General features: G+C 45.9%; 1 protein-coding gene across 2 annotated transcripts in view; it reads right to left on the bottom strand.

Moving 5' to 3' along the window:
• Positions 1 to 19,190, bottom strand: part of LOC147673937 (methyltransferase-like protein 25B) — a 361,337-nt gene that overhangs the window by 22,918 nt on the left and 319,229 nt on the right. For both annotated transcript variants that reach the window (XM_086945027.1, XM_086945026.1), the window contains exon 8: positions 3,043 to 3,227. In XM_086945027.1, the coding sequence (XP_086801153.1) occupies positions 3,043 to 3,227 (185 nt within the window). The remainder of the gene's footprint in view (positions 1 to 3,042; positions 3,228 to 19,190) is intronic.

Raw genomic sequence — 19,190 nt, 5'->3', positions numbered from 1 at the left:
CACCAATTCCTTAGGGGGTGAGTGCGAGGGTTAAGGACGGACAGTTCGGGCATGCTGAGCTATCAAATTAAACAAGCAATAGGTCTGGCCTATGCAAGAGCTAATGGCTTTGCTAATGTGTTTTAGCCATGGTGTACACCATCGTGGCTTCTATTTAGCATGGCTAAAAGGAAGTGTTGTAGAGAAGGGTGGCTGGGAGAATCATACAGTTTAATGGCGAGGAGTGGATAGAGTATTGTAGAGTGGAGTGGCACAGAGTGTCATGTATTGGAATGGCACAGAGTGAAGTCGCATACACTGACATACAGTTGAGTAGAGTGGACTGGTGTAGAGTGCTTTGGCATAGGGTGTTGCAGAGGCAGTGTTGTAGAATGCAATGATGCACATCAGAGTGCTGCATAGCAGAGTGGAGTGGTGCAGAGTAGAGTGGCATTGAGTGGAGTGGTGCAGAGTAGAGTAGAGTGGCACAGAGTGCAGTGGTGTAGAGTGGTGCAGAGTAGAATATAGAGTAATAGAATGTAGTGGCATGGCCTGCCGTAGAGTGCAGTGGCATGAAGTGGAGTGATGCAGAGTAGAGTGGCGTAGAGTGCAGTGGCAAAGAGAGTATTGGCATATAATGTAGTGTTTTGGAGCAGAGTGTTGTTGTGTACACAGGCATAGAATGCATTGGTGTAGAGTGCAGTGGTGTTGGGATGATTGGCGTAGAGTACAGTGGTGCAGAGTAGAGTGCAGTGGTGTACAGTGTAGTGGCATTGAGTAGAGTGTACTGGCCCGGAGTTGTGTAGAGTAGAGTGGACTGGGTTAGAGTTCATTGGCGTAGAGTGTTGCATAGTATAGTGACAGAGAGTGCAGTGGTGTGGAGTGGTGCAAAGTAGAGGGGAGTATGTAAGATATGGTAGCACACTGCCATTCCACACAACTCATTCTCAATTGAAATGACCATTACATTTGCACAGACATACAAACAATAATGTGTGGAACTGGCATCACCTAGTGTACTGAGTTGTTTTTCGCATATTAAAGAATTTGTTTCCACCACACTTCAGAAAAACAAAATGTGCTTCATTTGTGCATGCCAAATTCTGAAATACTTGCACAGTTCATCTAAATGTTGTTGTGTTCTAGAAATATTATTTTTCTACCCCCAGTATCCAACAAGATGGTCTCATAAATCCTCTCACTTTTAAGTCAGAGAAAGAAACACCAAGCTCCCTCAGAAGTCAGAGGCTATCTTTTGACCTCTGTCTTTGAAGGAACAGCAAATGTGACAAGAACAAGATTTACAGGCCTGTTTACAGAAAGAAGCATTCGTGGAAGAATACAAGGGGAGTGTGAAAAGGCTTTACTCCTTGGGAGGGATGAACTCATCCTGGACAGCATCAAACAAAGCCAGAGAATATAAGTTACAAACCACAAAGACAATGGGTGGAATGCATTTCCAGGGAAGCTTTCTGAATGTTCCCAAGATGTCTTTAGCAAGTGAATGCACACCATTATCAGTTGCAGAGGAGCACCTGGAAGGTGGGGGCCTTGGATAACTGGCCATTTCGCCCAGGCCTTAATACTGCTGTGGCACATACACACAAAAAAGTGAATTTTCTGGCTACTTTTCCAGTAATTTGGCACCAATTCTTTGTTGTGCTCTAAAGTGTTATACCTTATAGAATTTCCGGCCCGGTGGTAGAGCTCATTTATTTGGTTCAGCAACCGGGAAAACGGCTAGGAAGGGAAATCATGGTGGAAGGTTGGAGTGGTGGGGGTGATTCTGGGGGTTGGAGACAGGATTTGTAGCCATAAAAGGAGTTTATTGAGTAGTAATATCAGCTTTTGAGTTAGCAAAGTTACAGGACGGTATTTCACACTTGAATCTATAACAATAATAAAAAGACTGCAACAGATGTATCAACACACCATTGTGGTATAGTGTTGAATTTGTTATTATACCCCTTGTACACTGAGTAAATTTAATGGTTATTAACCCCTTCGCTGCTGGGGTCATTCCCCTGCCGTGCTGCGGGCAGGGGGGGCGCGCACAGCGCCCTGGTGCTCATGACGAGCTCAGCTTGTCATGAGCCACGGTTCTCGTGTGCTCATGATGAGCTGAGCTTGTCACGGCCCCACCCGTTTCAATAGAACGCTCAGCACAGCAGGAAAATTATCCCAGCGAGTGAGCGTTCTAACGGCCGTGACGTGCTCAGCTCGTCATGAGCACACCAGAACCGTGGCTCATGACGAGCTGAGCTAGTCATGAGCGTGGGAGGGGTTAACGAGGTATGCACATGCACAATAGATGAATGAACTCCGTTACTGAAATTATTTGGGATTTACGTTCAGAGAGATATCAAGGATAGTAGAATTTAGGTATGACATCTCTCTAAGGTCTAGGAAATAAAGAGGGCAACTTATGATGTAGCTATTCCCTGGTGACTGAATAGTTTAGATTAAATCGTGATTCAATGTAAAATATATTTGTTTCAATCAACTATAATTAGATATAAAAACGCTGTCATGAACTTTCACATACGTCCTCTATATGCAAGTTGGTTTATTAAAAGTACATTTAGAGAAAATAGATTTGGTGAGTTATTAGAAACATTAATTTGGAAGTAGAAGAAATAGTAGTTCAAAGGTAGCGTTCAAATTCAAATTTAGCTCACTACTATCAAGATAATCGTTCATCCCAATCCACATATATGTAAAACAATTCAATATATTTAACCATGGTTATCATTATGCCACGTTGGATTTCTGAAAAAACAACAGTAAATATGTGGCACAACAACGCCTCAGATTTGGCACCGATAAATAACATATGTGTCTATATAATATTAAGGAGGTTTCCAATAAAATATGGGGAGGGTTAGAACAATTTTACGAGTACCTGAATTACTCAGATAAAGCATTGTCTGAATCCTGCTCACTTGTTCGAATCCTACTCACCCTTTCTATTTGTGAATAAATAACAAGACACAAATACATGAATAGAAACAATAATATTTGTCATCCGAAACTTACAAACATACAGGATTTCAGTGTACTCACCTTGCTCATGGAGAAATATCATTCTGTCTAACAATATCAGTGTCTCTATCAAGGGAGCCAACAGCAGAGCCAGGCTGAAGTAGGCCACTACATTTTGGTGCTGACTTAACATGGATTTTATTGAGTCTCCATCCAAAGGAATGTCAGTTCTTAGTCCAAGCCGTTCCAGACCAAGATAAGCATACCTGAAAAAAAATACTGCATCATTCATACATTCTGCTTTCACATAAAAACAAATTTTACATTATCCTGGTTTTCATTTTTTTTTATTCTTCTTTATTGATATTTGGATATTACACAGACAAAGCACATTGTAAGGAGTCTAACAGAATTTCAATGTCCTATTATCCCCATCAGCTCACACACGATAACAAACTGTCGCTCATGTGGGAGTTATGAATGGGATCCAAAGAGATGCGGTGTAACAAAGCTGCATTCGCACCAGAAAAAAGTCTAGAGTCGACAGTATTTATTATCCTGTAACATCCTAGAACACAACCGCCTCCAAGAAATGTCAGTACAATAGAAAAGAAAGGAGCACAATTTACAGTCTGAGTCTCTCCTAGATCAATACAGGATATCCTGGTTCTCATGTTAAAAAAGCAATTATTAAATACAAAGTTTATATATGGAAAACGGTGACCCAAAAATACATACTCACTTTTACTCCTGTTCATTACATTGTTTTAAACTGCCACAATCTTTGTAGTCTATAGTATACTATAAAATATCCAATTTGTGATCCAATTGCACTATAACCACCGTTAACTGAATTGTTTTCTTGTACCCTGCACCTCAATAGTCTGTTTATACAATTTGATGTGTGTGTATTCAGTGGTAATCATATTTCAGATTCCACAGACTCTGAACGTTTATAAACTGTACTGCACAATGAAACACTCCACTTTGGCCTCCTTGCTTCAATTCTCCTTTCTACTCTCCAAGGTCACTGGGCTCAATGAACAGTATCGCTAACCACTACCCTTTATTATTAACCTCCAACATCTCATACATCCACCCCTCCGATTTTGCATTATGGCTTATTATGAAACCTTGCAAACACAACAAGATGATGGACGGAGTGCTGAAACATTTCAAACACTCACCCCCAGTCAAGAGATCTGGGTTAATGTAACCAGGTGACCGGGACAATGACTGATAGTCAGGACTGCAGTAATGAAGGTAACTGGTGGTCTGCTAATACTGAAGACATGGTTGCTCCTTCTTCGCAGGACGAGCCTTTCACGTGGGGGACATCGTCCCAAGAAATACAACACGGCTCCTTTAACTGGCATACAGAGCCGGACGCCGGGACTGCCCCTTGTGACGTAGCCTTCCTTTCATTGGATAAAGGACCGGAACCTCGGAGGTCGGCGTGTGACATCACCACCGGAGGAGAGGAACGGGGAGAGGAGAGCGCGGAGGAAGGACGCCGCCGGGACGTGGAAACCACAACGCGAGGACGAGAAGCAGACGAGCTGGGGAAAGGTGAAGCCCTGTCCGAAGAAGACGTGCCAGGAGGCCAACGAGACCGCGCAGCGCAGTGCCACGCTCCCGAGGGAGGAGTGTGGCTCCGACAGGTACGGGACCGTATCTCGAACTGGGTGGGACGACGGGGAAACTCACCCGCCTTAAAAAAGCTATCACCTCCCTAGTATCCCAACACTACCCTCCCCCTTAAAAATACCGACCCTCACGTCTATCACTTGAGCTCTCTGTAAAGACTGCAGCACTTATAGGTGACCCCTCACCCCCTTGGCTCCTGGGAATAAGAGAGTAGTAGGACGTGGCAGTAATTGGTCCTTTTTCTGTTATTTTGTTTCCGGCATATCCCCTGCGAGAGGTCCTTTGGAAAGAAGCGCCCGCCTGACTCGAACCGATAGACGGAAAGAACATCCCTAACCCAGCCGACATCACGGATCCTGCAGGGTTTGCCAAGGAGAGACTAACTTTCAGGAAAAAGAAACTTTATGTTAAAATAAAACCCTCTTTACCAAGGCAACATGTCCAGTCCATTCCTGACCCCCCCTTTACAGTTAAATTAATTGTTATTTTGCTCACCATGCCACCCCAGTTTGGACCCAGCCATATGCAAATCAGTCTTGACCCTGCTCCCCATGGGAACAGCCCAGCCCACACGGCTAGAATAGGTCCTTCCTGGACCAGACACAAGCATCCTGGGCCCTTTTTCGGCGAATCACCCCTCATCAGCCAGGCTAGTTTAAATCCAGTGGCACAGCGAGCAAGGACCCACGTCTGGGCATACCCATGGCCCCTTAGGGAGAACATAGAAAAAAACACAAGATGATGGACGGAGTGCTGAAACTGTTCAAACACTCACCCCCAGTCAAGAGATCTGGGTTAAATCCATCATTTTTTCCCTACCATGCTACCTCAGTTTGAACCCAGCCATATGCAATGCAGTCTTGACACTGCTCCCCATGGTAACAGTCCAGTCCAAACTGCCAGGCCATGTTCTCCCTAGACCAGAAACAAGCATCCTGGGACTGGTTTCAGGGTATCACCCCTTATCAGCCAGGCTAGCTTGAATCCAGTGGCATAGCGAGCAAGGGACACACGTCTGGGCATAATCTTGGCAACTTGGGCGAACATAGCAAACGCAGCAAGATCAGGAACGGAGTGCTGAAACAAACTTTCACCCCCAGTTAAGAGACCTAGGTTAAATCCATTTTTTAACCCTCCTTCCACCCAGACCATTTACCTTCCCCGATTTAAACTTCAAACAAACACAAAAATAAACACACTATTTGCAGAGCCCTTTCCCATACATTTTTAGGAAGTGGAAAGCTTATTCTGTTTGCCACAAAACTACTTATATAAACCAACACTTTGACTCTCTTTCTCTCCATTACTACTCACAGCTATCCAGAGAAATGAACAAATGTCCAAACTATATCCGAGTGAGGTGCATTCTGATTGATTACTTTTCACGAAGTTTGCAGGTGAATGTTTAATTTTTCCTTCAGGACCCTGTTCCCATTACTTTCCTATCATTTATATGATAGACACGTTTAAATTAACTTGAAAGTTTACTTGGTTTCTCTCCCTCTCTCTTTCTGATTTTAGGGCATGTGACAGCACAGCTTATTTTTTTAATTGTTTCTCTTAAATATAAAATCTCCTTGTGTTCCCAAAAATCAGAATTCTTGTTGTTTGCAAACAGTTACACTGTTGGTGAATCTGCAGACCGTTCAGAGTCTCCAGCACCAAGAACTCCATGCACAAATCCCAGAGAACGTTGGGTAAGTCCTATTTTTGCATGATAGGAAAACACACAAATAACACTCACTTACATATGTGTTGGAAGAACAAGAGGAACTCTACCATGAACTTCGGGAAGTGATGTTTGTGTGCATGGGTGGTGAGGCAAAGTGAAGAAAACAAGTAGAAACTGAGTAAAGGGGCAGCCAGTGACGGATAAACCATTTTAGCTGCCAGGGGATGCGTCAGATCACTTACAGACTGTAGCAGGCCCCTGCTGTAACCATGTGACATGCCCTCCAAACAAACAAGAAAACAGTATGCCCCGATCCCTCAGAGTGAATTCTTTGCTGCCACAAAACCAAACATCTGCTGACACCTTATAATCTGTAAACCCAACCTAATTCTGCCAGGCTCACTAAAATTGGAGGCGTTCACAACCAAACATTAATGTTTTTGGGATCCAACTACAATGGAATTAGATAATCGTAGCAGCATTTCAAAATGACGCTGACAAATGTTATATGAATCACTAAAGAACATGGAAATCCACAGAAATGTTCCTTTCAATTGAAAAAGGTCAATATATTGAGGTCTCAGACAAGGATTTGAAGTTTACAGACAGGATATTACAGGATCCAAAAAGAGACGTTTTGACATGAAATTGAAAATGGTTGATTGGAGACAAAACTATTTTTTTAGCTTGAACAAGGCACTTTCAAGGGTTCAACCAGGAATTAGTAGAATCTGATGAGAATGTGTTTAGGTCATAGTTTAAATCGTGTGGATAAGGTCAGCAGGCATCAGTTACCTACTAGGGTACTGATGTTCCCAACAGTGGATCTGCTCTAACCGGTTGTATAACGTTACAACGCATGCTTTTACCACGCATGCTGTTACAACGCAGGTTTTACTACGCATACCATTACAACGCATAGCGCTTTGGGGTGCTGGATAGTGAATAGTTTAATTTACTATTCAAACTCCAGTCCCCGTGGACACTTGGGAAGGTGTTGGATAGTAAATTAAATCTATTCCCTATCCTAGAGTGCCCCACAGCGCAATGCGTTGTAATGGTTTTCGTTGTAAAACCTGCGTTGTAATAGCACTGCGTGGTAAAAGTTGCGTTGTAAAGGATGTTTCCCGCTCTAACCTGCTATGGATTCAGTCAATTCAAAAAGAGCAAGTTTGTTAAAAAACATGTTATATTAATTTATTTAGTTTTTACTTGTGTTAGTGATGTATTTTTCATCATTACAAGATACTAAAAAACAGTGGTTCTCCTAGATTTCGCTTTATGAGCAGTAAATAATTGAAACAACAACTTATCTTTGGGCCACTTTCCACCTGAGTAATTCCCTGCTTTCAGTTCTTCACTCTGCCAAAAACACACAAACCGATTTTAAATGAAAAGGGTAAAAAGATAATTCTCGGCTGTACTTGGCCCCACCCCAGCACTGGTCTATTTCTAATCTCATTATACAGAATCAGGCTGACGTGAAGCTCCTTATTCATGAATTTATTGCCATGGTAATATGGCTCCAGCGCGGCCCTTTAAACATTTCAAGGACTTCCGCAAGCTTTCAAAAAACGAAACAATCTTTCTATTTTTGTGTCTTTGCAGGAACACTTCAGCAAGAGCCCCTTACTGCTGCAGGCTTGGCAGTGCGTATTGGGCTCTGTACCGCCTAGCTCTATGATTTATCTGGTCTTACTGACTGATGAACAAACAGATGGAGTGGGACAAGACTGCTGCATGCAGTCACACAAGAGTATAGTCTACAAAGAGATGGCACTGTCCTTGAGTTGACATTTTACCTAGAACTAAAAAGGTGTTTTATGACTGAGCAAGCGTCATTATTCATACACTTAAGGCAGTTAATATCACTGGATAGCTGCCAACAGCAACCTTGTGACCGTGGCAGCAGCCCACGCTCAGATTTCCATCCATAGGCTGCTCATTTTACATAAACGTCTGTTCTGTTTTCTCTTCAGTTTCTTAACAGCCGCTCTGGGGTTTTTGAATAATCCGCCTTAACTTCCCGCATGCAGTCCGTAAATCAACTTTATTCGGTTAATATATGAACCATAAAAGGCAGACCAAATACAAAAAATACAAATAATAGGCAGAACAAAATACAAAAATACAAATAATAAATCAATATCATACTTACTATTCCTGAAATCATGTCAATACAAACATCATTCACAACTATAAAACAGCATAGCAAAAATACTTAAAATCATTAAACCTATCTATCATTTAAGGGCCTGCTCATAATCCTCGCATGTCAAATAAAATTAGCTATAGATAGGCAGATAAATGGAGTATGTAATTGCTGAAAATAGAAAAGAGCAGACTTGCTTTTATTTAAAGTTAGATTTTTTAACAGCTAAATAATACATAACTTCGTTGTAATGGGATAAAACCGCAGAAAAATAGCAGATGTAAAGTGCTTTGCATTGAAGACCTGTCACATTGTCACACTTCTCGACCTTTCACAAAGTCACACAGGGAGCATCTCTTTTTTTTTTAAACAAAGTTTTATTGATTTTTAAATTTTTCCATACATCATACAAGTTCGTATAGTTACATGTCTGTGCGTTAAACATCTTGTGGTAGTAAATACAGCAGGCTAATTTAGGAACAGTATGATAGCATGACATCTCGCCCACAACATTACAAAGCTCTTGCATATGGTTGTATTGCTGTCACGCCAAGACACAGAATACGTAAAACCCACAACTGTGCTTCACCCACCCCCCACCCGCCGGTCCTGCTTATGTACATAGTGACCCCTTCCAGGGGCAAACGCCGGTACTGACATAATCATGTAGCTCACCACACGCAACACATTGTCCACCGGCACCAGGGGCCATGTCCCATTCGCCAGCCTCTGTATCAAAGTCTATGTCTAGAGCCCCACATGCCTCCAGCATGATGTCCCAATCCATCGCAATTAGGGTCTTACGCCGCCCACTAGCCTCTTCCCTTTTCAGTGCAGCACTCTCTGCAACCCCCCATCTCATCAGCTCACTGTGCCATGCGTGTATAGTGGGTGGTGCCCTCGACTTCCATCGCATGGTGATCGCTCTCACCACTAAGAGGAGCGCCACATTTTCAAATCTATATTGCACCTTACACTTGGACGTTCCCCTCCGCAGTCCCAAGATACAAACCCGTACCGTAGCATCTATCGCCCTTTTCGTGATGTCCGTCGTGTGTCCCCTGACCAAGGCCCAATACCCTCCAAGCCTCGGGCAGGACCATATCATATGCACTAGGTCCGCTCCCTCTAGTTGGCAGAGGGCAGTGGTGACGCGCTGTCCGGTACATCCTGCCTAGTTTGTGTGGCGTAAGATACGCCCTATGGAGGATCATTGTTTGAATATTTTTAAAACACGCATTAGGAAGCATCTCTCTTATATCACATATTCCCGGGAAGTCAATCAGTAAGTGTGCAGTATTTAAACAAAACCTCCCAAGGACAAATCTGTGCTGTGTATAAAATAATGGATAAGAATTGAATGGATCTGCAAAAAGCAGCCATACAGAAAAACATAAAACCTTCTGCAGCTCATCGCAAAATTTACAGGCAGTAGGAAAAATCCTACAGCGATACCCATCCCGTCCTACTCGGAATGGAAAGACTATCTCCCTGAACTCTATGTGAACAGCTCAATTACAAATATTTGTGAGGAGCCCCTGTTTTCATCCGATGTGCTTGACTGGCAAATAACACCACCAAAGGGAAAACAGATTGAGACGTACGTAAGGAAAGCAAGATCTTCCGCAGAGATGGGTCCTGATAAGATTCTCATAACTAATGAAAAAAGATCCAGAAGGCTAGAGTAAACTTCTTACGCCCCTTTTCTCCTATTCTTATGCTAGCGGGCAAATTCCAAACTCATGGACAGGAAGTATGGTTGCTCCCTTGCATAAAAAAGGTTCTCGGTTCTCTACCTGTAATTATTGTCAAATTACCCTCCTAGATGCCACAGGGAAGATATTTGCCTCAAGTGTTGTGGACTATCTGAAGGAATGGGCATACTGGATGGGTGTGATTAAATGAGTTCAGGCGGGGTCTTTTAAACCAAAACCCTTGGTGACTGATGACATTGCAATATCCAAATGTCCTGTCATTGATAAATACATGGTTTTTAAATTGCTTGTTATATATTCTGCATTTGTTGATTTCTCTACAGCATTTGATGGGGTTAATAGACCCACCCATTGGAAAAATCGGTTAACTCCGGGATTCCAAAAGATTTATTAAGACTTATTAGAACATTGGAATGTGGAGCACTCCTTTGAAGACAATGGAGCGCTTCGTGCTTCTACAGGCCGGTAAAGCCATGTAAAGCAACATTCCAATGTTTCACAAAGGCCTCTCGGAGCCCGAGGGGATTTAAACATCCTCGAACTCCGAAAGGCCTTTGTTTTATTTGTTAGAACATTCTGCCCTCTAGTGGCAGAATGTTCTAATAGCCCTATAACCCCTCGTAACTGGGCTATACCGGCTATTGAAGTCCCACCTACTCCCTTGTTAAAGTCTCTCGCCTTCGGCACGGGCCTTTAACGCTGGAGCGGGCTTCTAATAGCCGGTATAGCCCGCTACTGTGGGCTATTAGGCTATATTAGAACATTGGAATGTTGGGAGCTCCATTGAAAACAATGGAGTAGCTACATGCTTCTAATGGCTGGTATAAGCCTGGAGCTCCAACATTCCAATGTTTCTTTGTTCACAGCTGTGGCTGTCAACAAAGGCTTCAGGGAGCCTGAGGGGATTTCAATCTCCTTGCGCTCCTTGAAGCCTTTGTTTTATTTGTTAGAACATTCTGCCCTCTAGTGGCAGAAGAAATGCGTTACTTACCTGTAACAGCAGTTATCCAGTATTGGTGTCTTTCATAGATTCACATGCCTGAATCATTCCCAGTCGCCGAGACGGGAGCCTCCGGTACATAAAAAAGTTATGTCCTATACACATACATAGAGAAAATAGGCCTAAGGGCTTCCCCTTAGCAGCCTTTCTTCGTCCTTATGTAAAAAGGACCAAACTCTCATCGTTAGCCAATCGGCTCCGACCTTCCTCTAGAACCTTCCTGGGAGGAGCCTCAGTCCCTCAGATTTTCGTACGCACCCAGCTAGGTTGGCGTAACAGTGTTAGAGAGGGATGTGAGTCCTTCCAGGGGCGGCGGGAGGGTTGCATGTGAATCTATGAAAGACACCAATACTGGATAACTGCTGTTACAGGTAAGTAACGCATTTCTTATCCAGTATTTGGGTGTCTTTCATAGATTCACATGCCTGAATCAGAGTAGCTAGCAATTATATATGCACATTTGCAAAGCAAGTAGTTCTGCAGTCATGTCAGACAATATACAATCATCAACAGCAGAAGCAGAAACATACAATCATAATGAATGTGCATACCTGGATGGTGGGATGTAGGAAGGCTCACCTCACTGAAAGAGATGGCGCAGCACCGCCTGGCCCACTGCTGCATCCTTCTGAAGCTTGATATCCAGGCAGTAGTGCCTGGAGAAAGTGTGCGGAGACTTCCAGGTCGCCGCCCGGCATATGTCCAAGATTGGCACTCCAGCGAATAGCGCCGCTGATGTGGACATCGCCCTGGTGGAATGAGCAGTAACACGATCAGTCAAAGGCCGTCCGGCCTGGTCGTGGCAGAACGCAATCGCCGAGGAGATCCATCTGGAGATGCTCTGTTTCGTAAGAGGCAGGCCCATTCTTGGGCTGCTGTACGCCACGAACAATTGTGTAGTCTTTCTGAGATCCTTGGTTTTATCCAAGTAGAACTTTAGGCATCGTTTGAGATCCAAAGAATGCAGTGCCCGTTCCGCCGCCGTGGAAGGCTTCGCAAAGAAGGACCTAAGGACAAACGGTTCATTGAGATGAAAGTCCGAAGGCACCTTTGGTATAAATTTAGGGTTCGGTCTGAGCACCACCTTGTCCTGTCTGAATTGCATATATGGTTCCTGAATGGACAAGGCTTGTAGCTCGCCCACTCTCCTGGCCGATGTTAGGGCGAGCAAGAGCGCCGTTTTCCAAGAGAGGTGTTTGATGGATGCGCGATGAATGGGTTCAAACGGATGTCTCATGAGCTGGTTGAGTACCAGATTCAGTTGCCAGGTTGGAGGGACTTTCCTAGGCCTCGGAAAGGACCTATAGAGCCCCTTCAGGAATTGTTTGACCAGCCTACTTGACCACAGAGAGGGTCCTGAGAAAGTTCTGGTGAACCTAGAGATAGCTGCTAGGTGAACTTTATTGGATGCATGTGCTAGTCCTGACTGCGCCAATTGCAGGAGGTACGGCAATATCTGTTCAGGGGTGACGTCAAGTGGCCGCAGGCCCTGGTCCGAACACCAAATTCAGAACCTTTTCCACTTGAGCGAGTAGGTTTTGTTCGTACTACCTGCCCTCGCTTTCGCCAGAACCTCCCTGCAGTCCTGCGGGATATCTAGGTCGCCGAACTCTCTGTGCTCAGGAGCCAGGCCGATAACTTGAGCGAGCGGAGGCTCGGGTGCTGTACCTGTCCATTCGACATCGTCAAGAGGTTCTGGTGTCTCTTCAGGTGAATCGGAGGTCTGATGGAGAGGCGAAGCAGATCCGAGAACCAGTGTTGTCTCGGCCAGAACGGAGCAATCAGGATCAGGGTGCAAGGCTCCGCTTTCATCTTCCGGAGGAGTCTTGGGATCATCGGAAACGGAGGAAAAGCGTACGCAAACACGCTGAACCAGCCGATGGAAAAAGCATTTCCCAGTGACCCTTGTTGGGGATGCCAGCTTGCGTAGCTTGGGCATTTGGCGTTCCCCTTGGTTGCGAACAGGTCGATTTTGGGGACACCCCACTGAAAGAAGATGTGAGTCAGAGTGTCGTCGTTTAGTTCCCACTCGTGGGAGAGGGATTTCTGCCGGCTAAGGGCGTCCGCGATGGTATTGTCCTTCCCGGGAACATAGTCCGCCTTGAGCGAGATTCCGTGCAGCATCAACCAGTTCCAGATTTTCTGCGATTCGCGTGATAGAGAGAGCGACCGCGTTCCCCCTTGTTTGTTCAGATAGTGCATCGTCGTGGTGTTGTCTGTTTTGACGAGCACCGGGGAATTCTGGATGCGTGGCAGGAAGGCCTGTAGAGCAAGATATACCGCCCTCAGCTCCAAAAGATTTATATGGAGCAGTTTCTCCTGATTCTCCCATTTGCCGCTGATCTGAAGGTCCTGGAGAACCGCGCCCCAGCCCTCCAGGGAGGCGTCCGTCGTGATTACCAGAGGGGCCGGCGGGAGGAGAAACGGCAAGCCAGTCGTAAGATTCTTTCGACGTCTCCGCCATTGCAAACCTTTGGAAATGCCTGGCGTTATCCGTACCGTGTCGTCGAACGAGCCAGTACTTTGAGTCCATTGTCTCGTGAGAGCTTCCTGCAAGGGGCGCATCCTGAGCCTGCAGTGAGGGATGAGCAGTATGCAGGAAGACATCATGCCGAGTAAGGAGGTGTAAGTCCGGACTTTGAGGTGTGTCTTTGCTGCCACAGCCGTGGCCAGGGACAGTATCTTGTCCGTCCTTTCCTTTGAGGGGAAAGCCCTCGCGCACTCCGTGTACAAGGTAGCCCCGAGGAAGGTAATCTGTCTCGTCGGAGTAGTGCATGATTTTTTGAGATTGAGGGTCAATCCCAGCTTCTGAAAAAGAGTGGTGCAGGCGTTGGAGGACTCGGCTGCGCCTTCGGGTGAGGGTGCCTTTACCAGCCAGTCGTCGAGGTAGGGGAAGACCTGGTGCCCCAGCTGACGTAGAAAAGCCGCCACCGGTGCAAGGCACTTCGTGAAGATCCGGGGTGCGGATTTGAGGCCGAATGGTAGGACCTTGAACTGATAATGGCTGCCTGCTACCTCGAACCTCAGGAACTTTCTGTGACGCTTGAGGATGGGGATGTGGTAGTAGGCGTCCTGGAGGTCCAGGGAAGTCATGAAATCTCCCTTTTCCAGCGCGCCCAGGATTTCCTGGATTGTCACCATCCTGAATGATTGGCTCCGTAGGAAGGTGTTGAGCGCCCGGAGGTCCAAGATGGGTCTCCACTTGTCTTCCTTCTGTCGCACCATGAAGAAGTGGGAGTAAAATCCCGTTCCCTTCAAGGATGGTGGAACCCTTTCGATCGCTCCTTTGCGTAGCATGACGGACAGTTCCTGGAGAAGGAGGCGTAGGTGCTTGTGCGTCCGTCTCAGGGGAGGCGTATTGGGGGGGATGTTTGTGAATTCGAGAGAATGTCCAAATCGTATCATCTGCAGGATCCACTTGTCCGTGGTAATTTGGTGCCAATTGGTGAGGAAATGGGTCAGTTTTCCTCCAATTTGAAAGGATGGAGACGGTGGTGGGACTGGCTGGAGTAATCGGTCACTGGCGTCCGCCAGCGCCCTTCTTGGTATTTTTGCCTCTGAAGGTAGATCTGCCATAGGAAGATTGTCTACCCTGCTGCTGCTTGTGCTGGAACTGATTTCTGTTATCGTACGAGTAAGAGGACCTATTCTGGTAGGAACCCCTATAGGAGGACTGACCTCTGGAGCGGCCTCCCCGAAAGGACTGGTGTCGTGACTGCAGGGTGCCCAGTGCCCTGGCGGTATCGGTATCCTTCTTTATTGCCTGCAGTGCCTCATCGATTTTTTCACCAAACAGATGCTGGCCGTCGAAGGGCATGTCCAGCACCTTCGATTGAACCTCCTGGCGGAAAGACGTAGCTTTTAGCCAGCCCTGACGGCGGAGAACCGCAGCCCCAGAGAGCTGACGGAACCCAGTCATGGCTGCATCTATAGCACAGTCTATTATTTCTGCAGCGGAATTCTGACCTTCCACAAGGAGAGCCTTGACCTCGCTCTGGACCGCGTTGGGCAGTTCTTGTACGTAAGGGGCAATGTCCTCCCATAGTTGGCGATTGTAGCGCCCCAGCAGGGCGATGGAGTTTGCCACCTTGATTGTCATGGCTGACGTAGTCGTGAACCTCTTTCCAATCGTGTCCAGTTTCCTGCCTTCCTTGTCAAGAGGCGCGGACAGCGGGGAGGATGGGTTGCGGGAGTGTTTCTGTGCCGCCTGAGTCACCACGGAATCCGGTTTAGGGTGGCCGTTTAGGCAAGCCGCCGCCGTAAGTGGGGCTTTATATTTCTTGTCCAGGCGTGGCACCACCGCGGGCACAGAAGCGGGCGTCAGCATCAATTTCTTGCCCTGGTCCCATAGAAATTCAATATTCGGAATAGATTTAGCAGACTTTTGGCTGTGTTCTTTGAAGTCATGCAAGAAGCATTCCGTTTCAGTCGATTCCACGACCATGTGAAACCTCTTAGCCGCCCTGTCCACCAGTTTGTGGAAGCCGCCAATGTCCGCCGGCACCGAGTCCGCTTGGCGCAGGTGCGGCGAAGCCGGAGACGACGAAGCGGGGGAGGACGCCACATATTCATCTTCGTCATGCTGGTCCGAGTGGACGTCTTGGACCTCACCTTCCTCTAATTCTTCTTCCTCCTCCTCCTCTTCTGAGGATTCCTCCGCCTGAGGTTGTACCTTGTCACGGGGTCTCACCACCTGAGGCCGGGCCTGTTCGCGGCTGCTTTGGGCGGAAGGGTGAGTCGGGGCGGACGCTGGGGCACGTGTGACAGGTGTCTGAATCCCACTGTCCGCATCCGGGAAGCGTTGTTTGTAATCTTGCACTAGGTACCGCAGGTCATTGACAAGGGTCGCCGGCAGGCATATCATTGGGGTGACCTCCGTGCGGACACTAGCGTGGACGGAGTGCTCCTGATAAGTGAACTCCTCCTGCTCTTCATCAGTACTTTGGCTTTTGACATTAAGGTCCGAGAGAGAGGTAGCGGGACCTGGCTGGTCTTCCGCTTCAGAATCCTCACTTTGCAAGATGTCCTGAGGTGGCTGCTTTTCCACTCTGCTCGGAGACGTTGATTCCGGGGTAATCTGCACCCTGGTAGTTTTGCCAGACGTGGACTGCAATCCTGCCAAGGTGGAGGGAGCCGTTGACGGTGTTAACGAGAGGGCCGACACCTCGACTAGCTTGGACTTCTTCCATGGCGCCGACAGCGCCGTCTCCGTCGACGATTCGCCCGTGGTCGGAGCTTCTGTCGTCAACGATGACCTGACCGAGGACGGGGTAGTCGGCGGCACCTTTGCCGCGGGCGACGATTTCGACGTCGATGATGTCGTCGTCGATGCACACGTCGACTGCAAACCCGGTGTCGGAGCCTTCGTCGACACTGCCGTTGAAACCTGCGTCGACTCCTTCGTCGCCGGCTTAGTGTTCAAGCCTCCCGTCGACGTCTTCTTTGTCGACGGTGGGTTCTTCGGTAGCGATTTTGACAACGATGGGCTCGTCAACGCTAACGTCGGCGGCGGGGACTCCGTCGTCGACGAGGTCTTCGACGATGATTTCAGCTGAATGATAGAGGAAACAGGTCTACCTGAGGACGAGGATGTAGTCGTGGTTGCCGCCGCTGAGGGCGACAACGCTGACGTTGTCAACACGGTGGTCGTGACCGAGGTAGTCCTCTGGGCATGTCTAGTGGTAGACGTAGCAGGCTTTTTGAAAGTTTGATCGTCTCGACCAGACACTGAAGATGTCGTAGATCTCGCCTCTGAAGACTTCTTGTGTGCCTTCTTAGGAGGAGTGTCTGTATGGCCAGGGGAATGTACCCTGGGCCTCTTTTTAGAGACTTTCGAGGACATGGAAACACTGCCTTCTGAAGATTCCAGAGTGTCTCTGTCCTTAAGCCTGTCGAGCCATGCGAGAAGGCGAGCTTCTCTATCCTTCACAGTCTTTTTAGGGAAGGCTCTACACACCCTGCATTTGTCAGAGACGTGGTCAGGGTACAGGCAATACAAGCACAGATCGTGCTTATCATCCGCATGGATCCGTTTCTTTCCACATGAGGAGCAGGCCTTGAAAAGGGCTTTCTTCTGCGATTCCGACATGGAAGAGGCCTTTTTCTGCGATTCCGACATGGAATAAGGTAGTGAAGGGAACACGCACTGTAAGAACAGTGTAGTGAAGCAGACTATTGAAGATTTGAGATCGTAGAAGCACTTTCAAAGAAAGTTAGATGATTTCGAAGGAAACCTGAGGAGAGCTCAGGCTGGAGACTCCCTAGCACAACGTGCGGTAGAAAATCTGAGGGACTGAGGCTCTTCCCAGGAAGGTTCTAGAGGGAGGTCGGAGCCGATTGGCTAACGATGAGAGTTTGGTCCTTTTTACATAAGGACGAAGAAAGGCTGCTAAGGGGAAGCCCTTAGGCCTATTTTCTCTATGTATGTCTATAGGACATTACTTTTTTATGTACCGGAGGCTCCTGTCTCGGCGACGGGGAATGATTCAGGCATGTGAATCTATGAAAGACACCCAAATACTGGATAATGTTCTAATAGCCTTATAGCCCTTCGTAGCTGGGCTATACCGGCTATTAAAGACCCACTCCCTTTTTAAAGGCCCGAGCCGATAACGCTGGAACGAGCCTTTAATAGCCGGTATAGCCCACTACGAAGGGCTATAAGGCTATATTATTGCTCTTCATATGTACACTTGGAGTAAAGCTTGACTCCTAAGATTTTAACACATAATGGATTGAAACAGGGCTGTATTCTAGCTCCCCTCTTGGTTTTAATTTATCTTAGTGATTTACCTGCTTGTTTTAGTAATATTAATGGTTTTTCTCTTCAAATTGCACTTCAAAATGTGCATGTTTTATTGTATGCCGATGACGTAGTCATCTTTGATCTACCTCCAATTGGTCTTCAGCGAAATCTCAACGTCTTATTTAGGTATGCGGGGGAAAGCATTTTGAAAATAAATGTCGCTAAGACCAAGGAGTTGCCATTAAGAGGAAAGAGGTGGTATTGTCCTTTTATTTGGAGGTTGGGTGGAATGCGCCTGGACATAGTAAAAACATATACATACTTAAGAAGGGTCTTCTCCAGGTCTCCTAAAAATATGCCACGACTTTCGCACATAGGTTCTAAGGCAATAGCTCATGTAGGTGCTTTAAACAATTTTCATAGTTCCATCGGTAGGCGACATTTCAAAATCTTTTTGGGTATTTTTCGGGCAAAGATACCCCTATTTTATCTTATGTCTTGAACATATTTCCGTAAGTATATAGTTTGTTTTATATTTATTCAAAGGGAAGCTCCTCGGGAAGATAATATCTTTAAGTCAAGCAATTCCTGTTCAAGCATTATGCTTAGAGCTACCTCTGTGTTGCCTATGCTCCATCTTTGGCAAATGTAGTTAGATGGGTTTACAATTTATTACCTGCTCTGCAAGGCACCCTACGAGACTTTGTAAGGCAGGAAACCTTTAACGGAAAAGTAAAACACTATAGCTTTAAGAATAATCTTAAGGTTACACTAGCACAATTATAGTGTACCATCGACCACCAGCAGATGTAGACATCAGCACAACTTAAAGTGTTTCTAAAAAAAATTCTGACAGACAAGATGCATTAGTGATATAACTCACTGCTCACTAATAGAAATATATAATCTTCACTCTGACAGTATATATTTTAAGCAGAATCAAGGCTATTTGAAGCGTTTATTAAAACAAATAATAGTGTCAGACGATTTTTACTTATGTTAAGATTAGATATCTTACCTTTAAATAACTTTACGGAATTCTGGTGCAATAAAGGAAATAAGGTTGGAATGAGTGATCTCTGCAATGGCGGTACTCAAGACATTATGCATGTTCTTTCTGTTTGTTCTACTAATTCGGTGAAGGAAGATAAACATCACTTTTAAAAACTTTGTGTTACATATATAAAAAATTCAAAACCGGTCAATTGATTGCCTTGGCAAAGTCACCCCGATGAATTTGCTTTTTCTAATTTGTACAAGTTTAACATTTTTAAAAACATTTTTATAATCAACTTTAT

This window comes from Lissotriton vulgaris, chromosome 12 (genome assembly GCF_964263255.1).
Source record: "Lissotriton vulgaris chromosome 12, aLisVul1.2, whole genome shotgun sequence".
Taxonomy (NCBI): domain Eukaryota; kingdom Metazoa; phylum Chordata; class Amphibia; order Caudata; family Salamandridae; genus Lissotriton; species Lissotriton vulgaris.
This window is presented reverse-complemented; position numbering and strand designations above follow the sequence as displayed.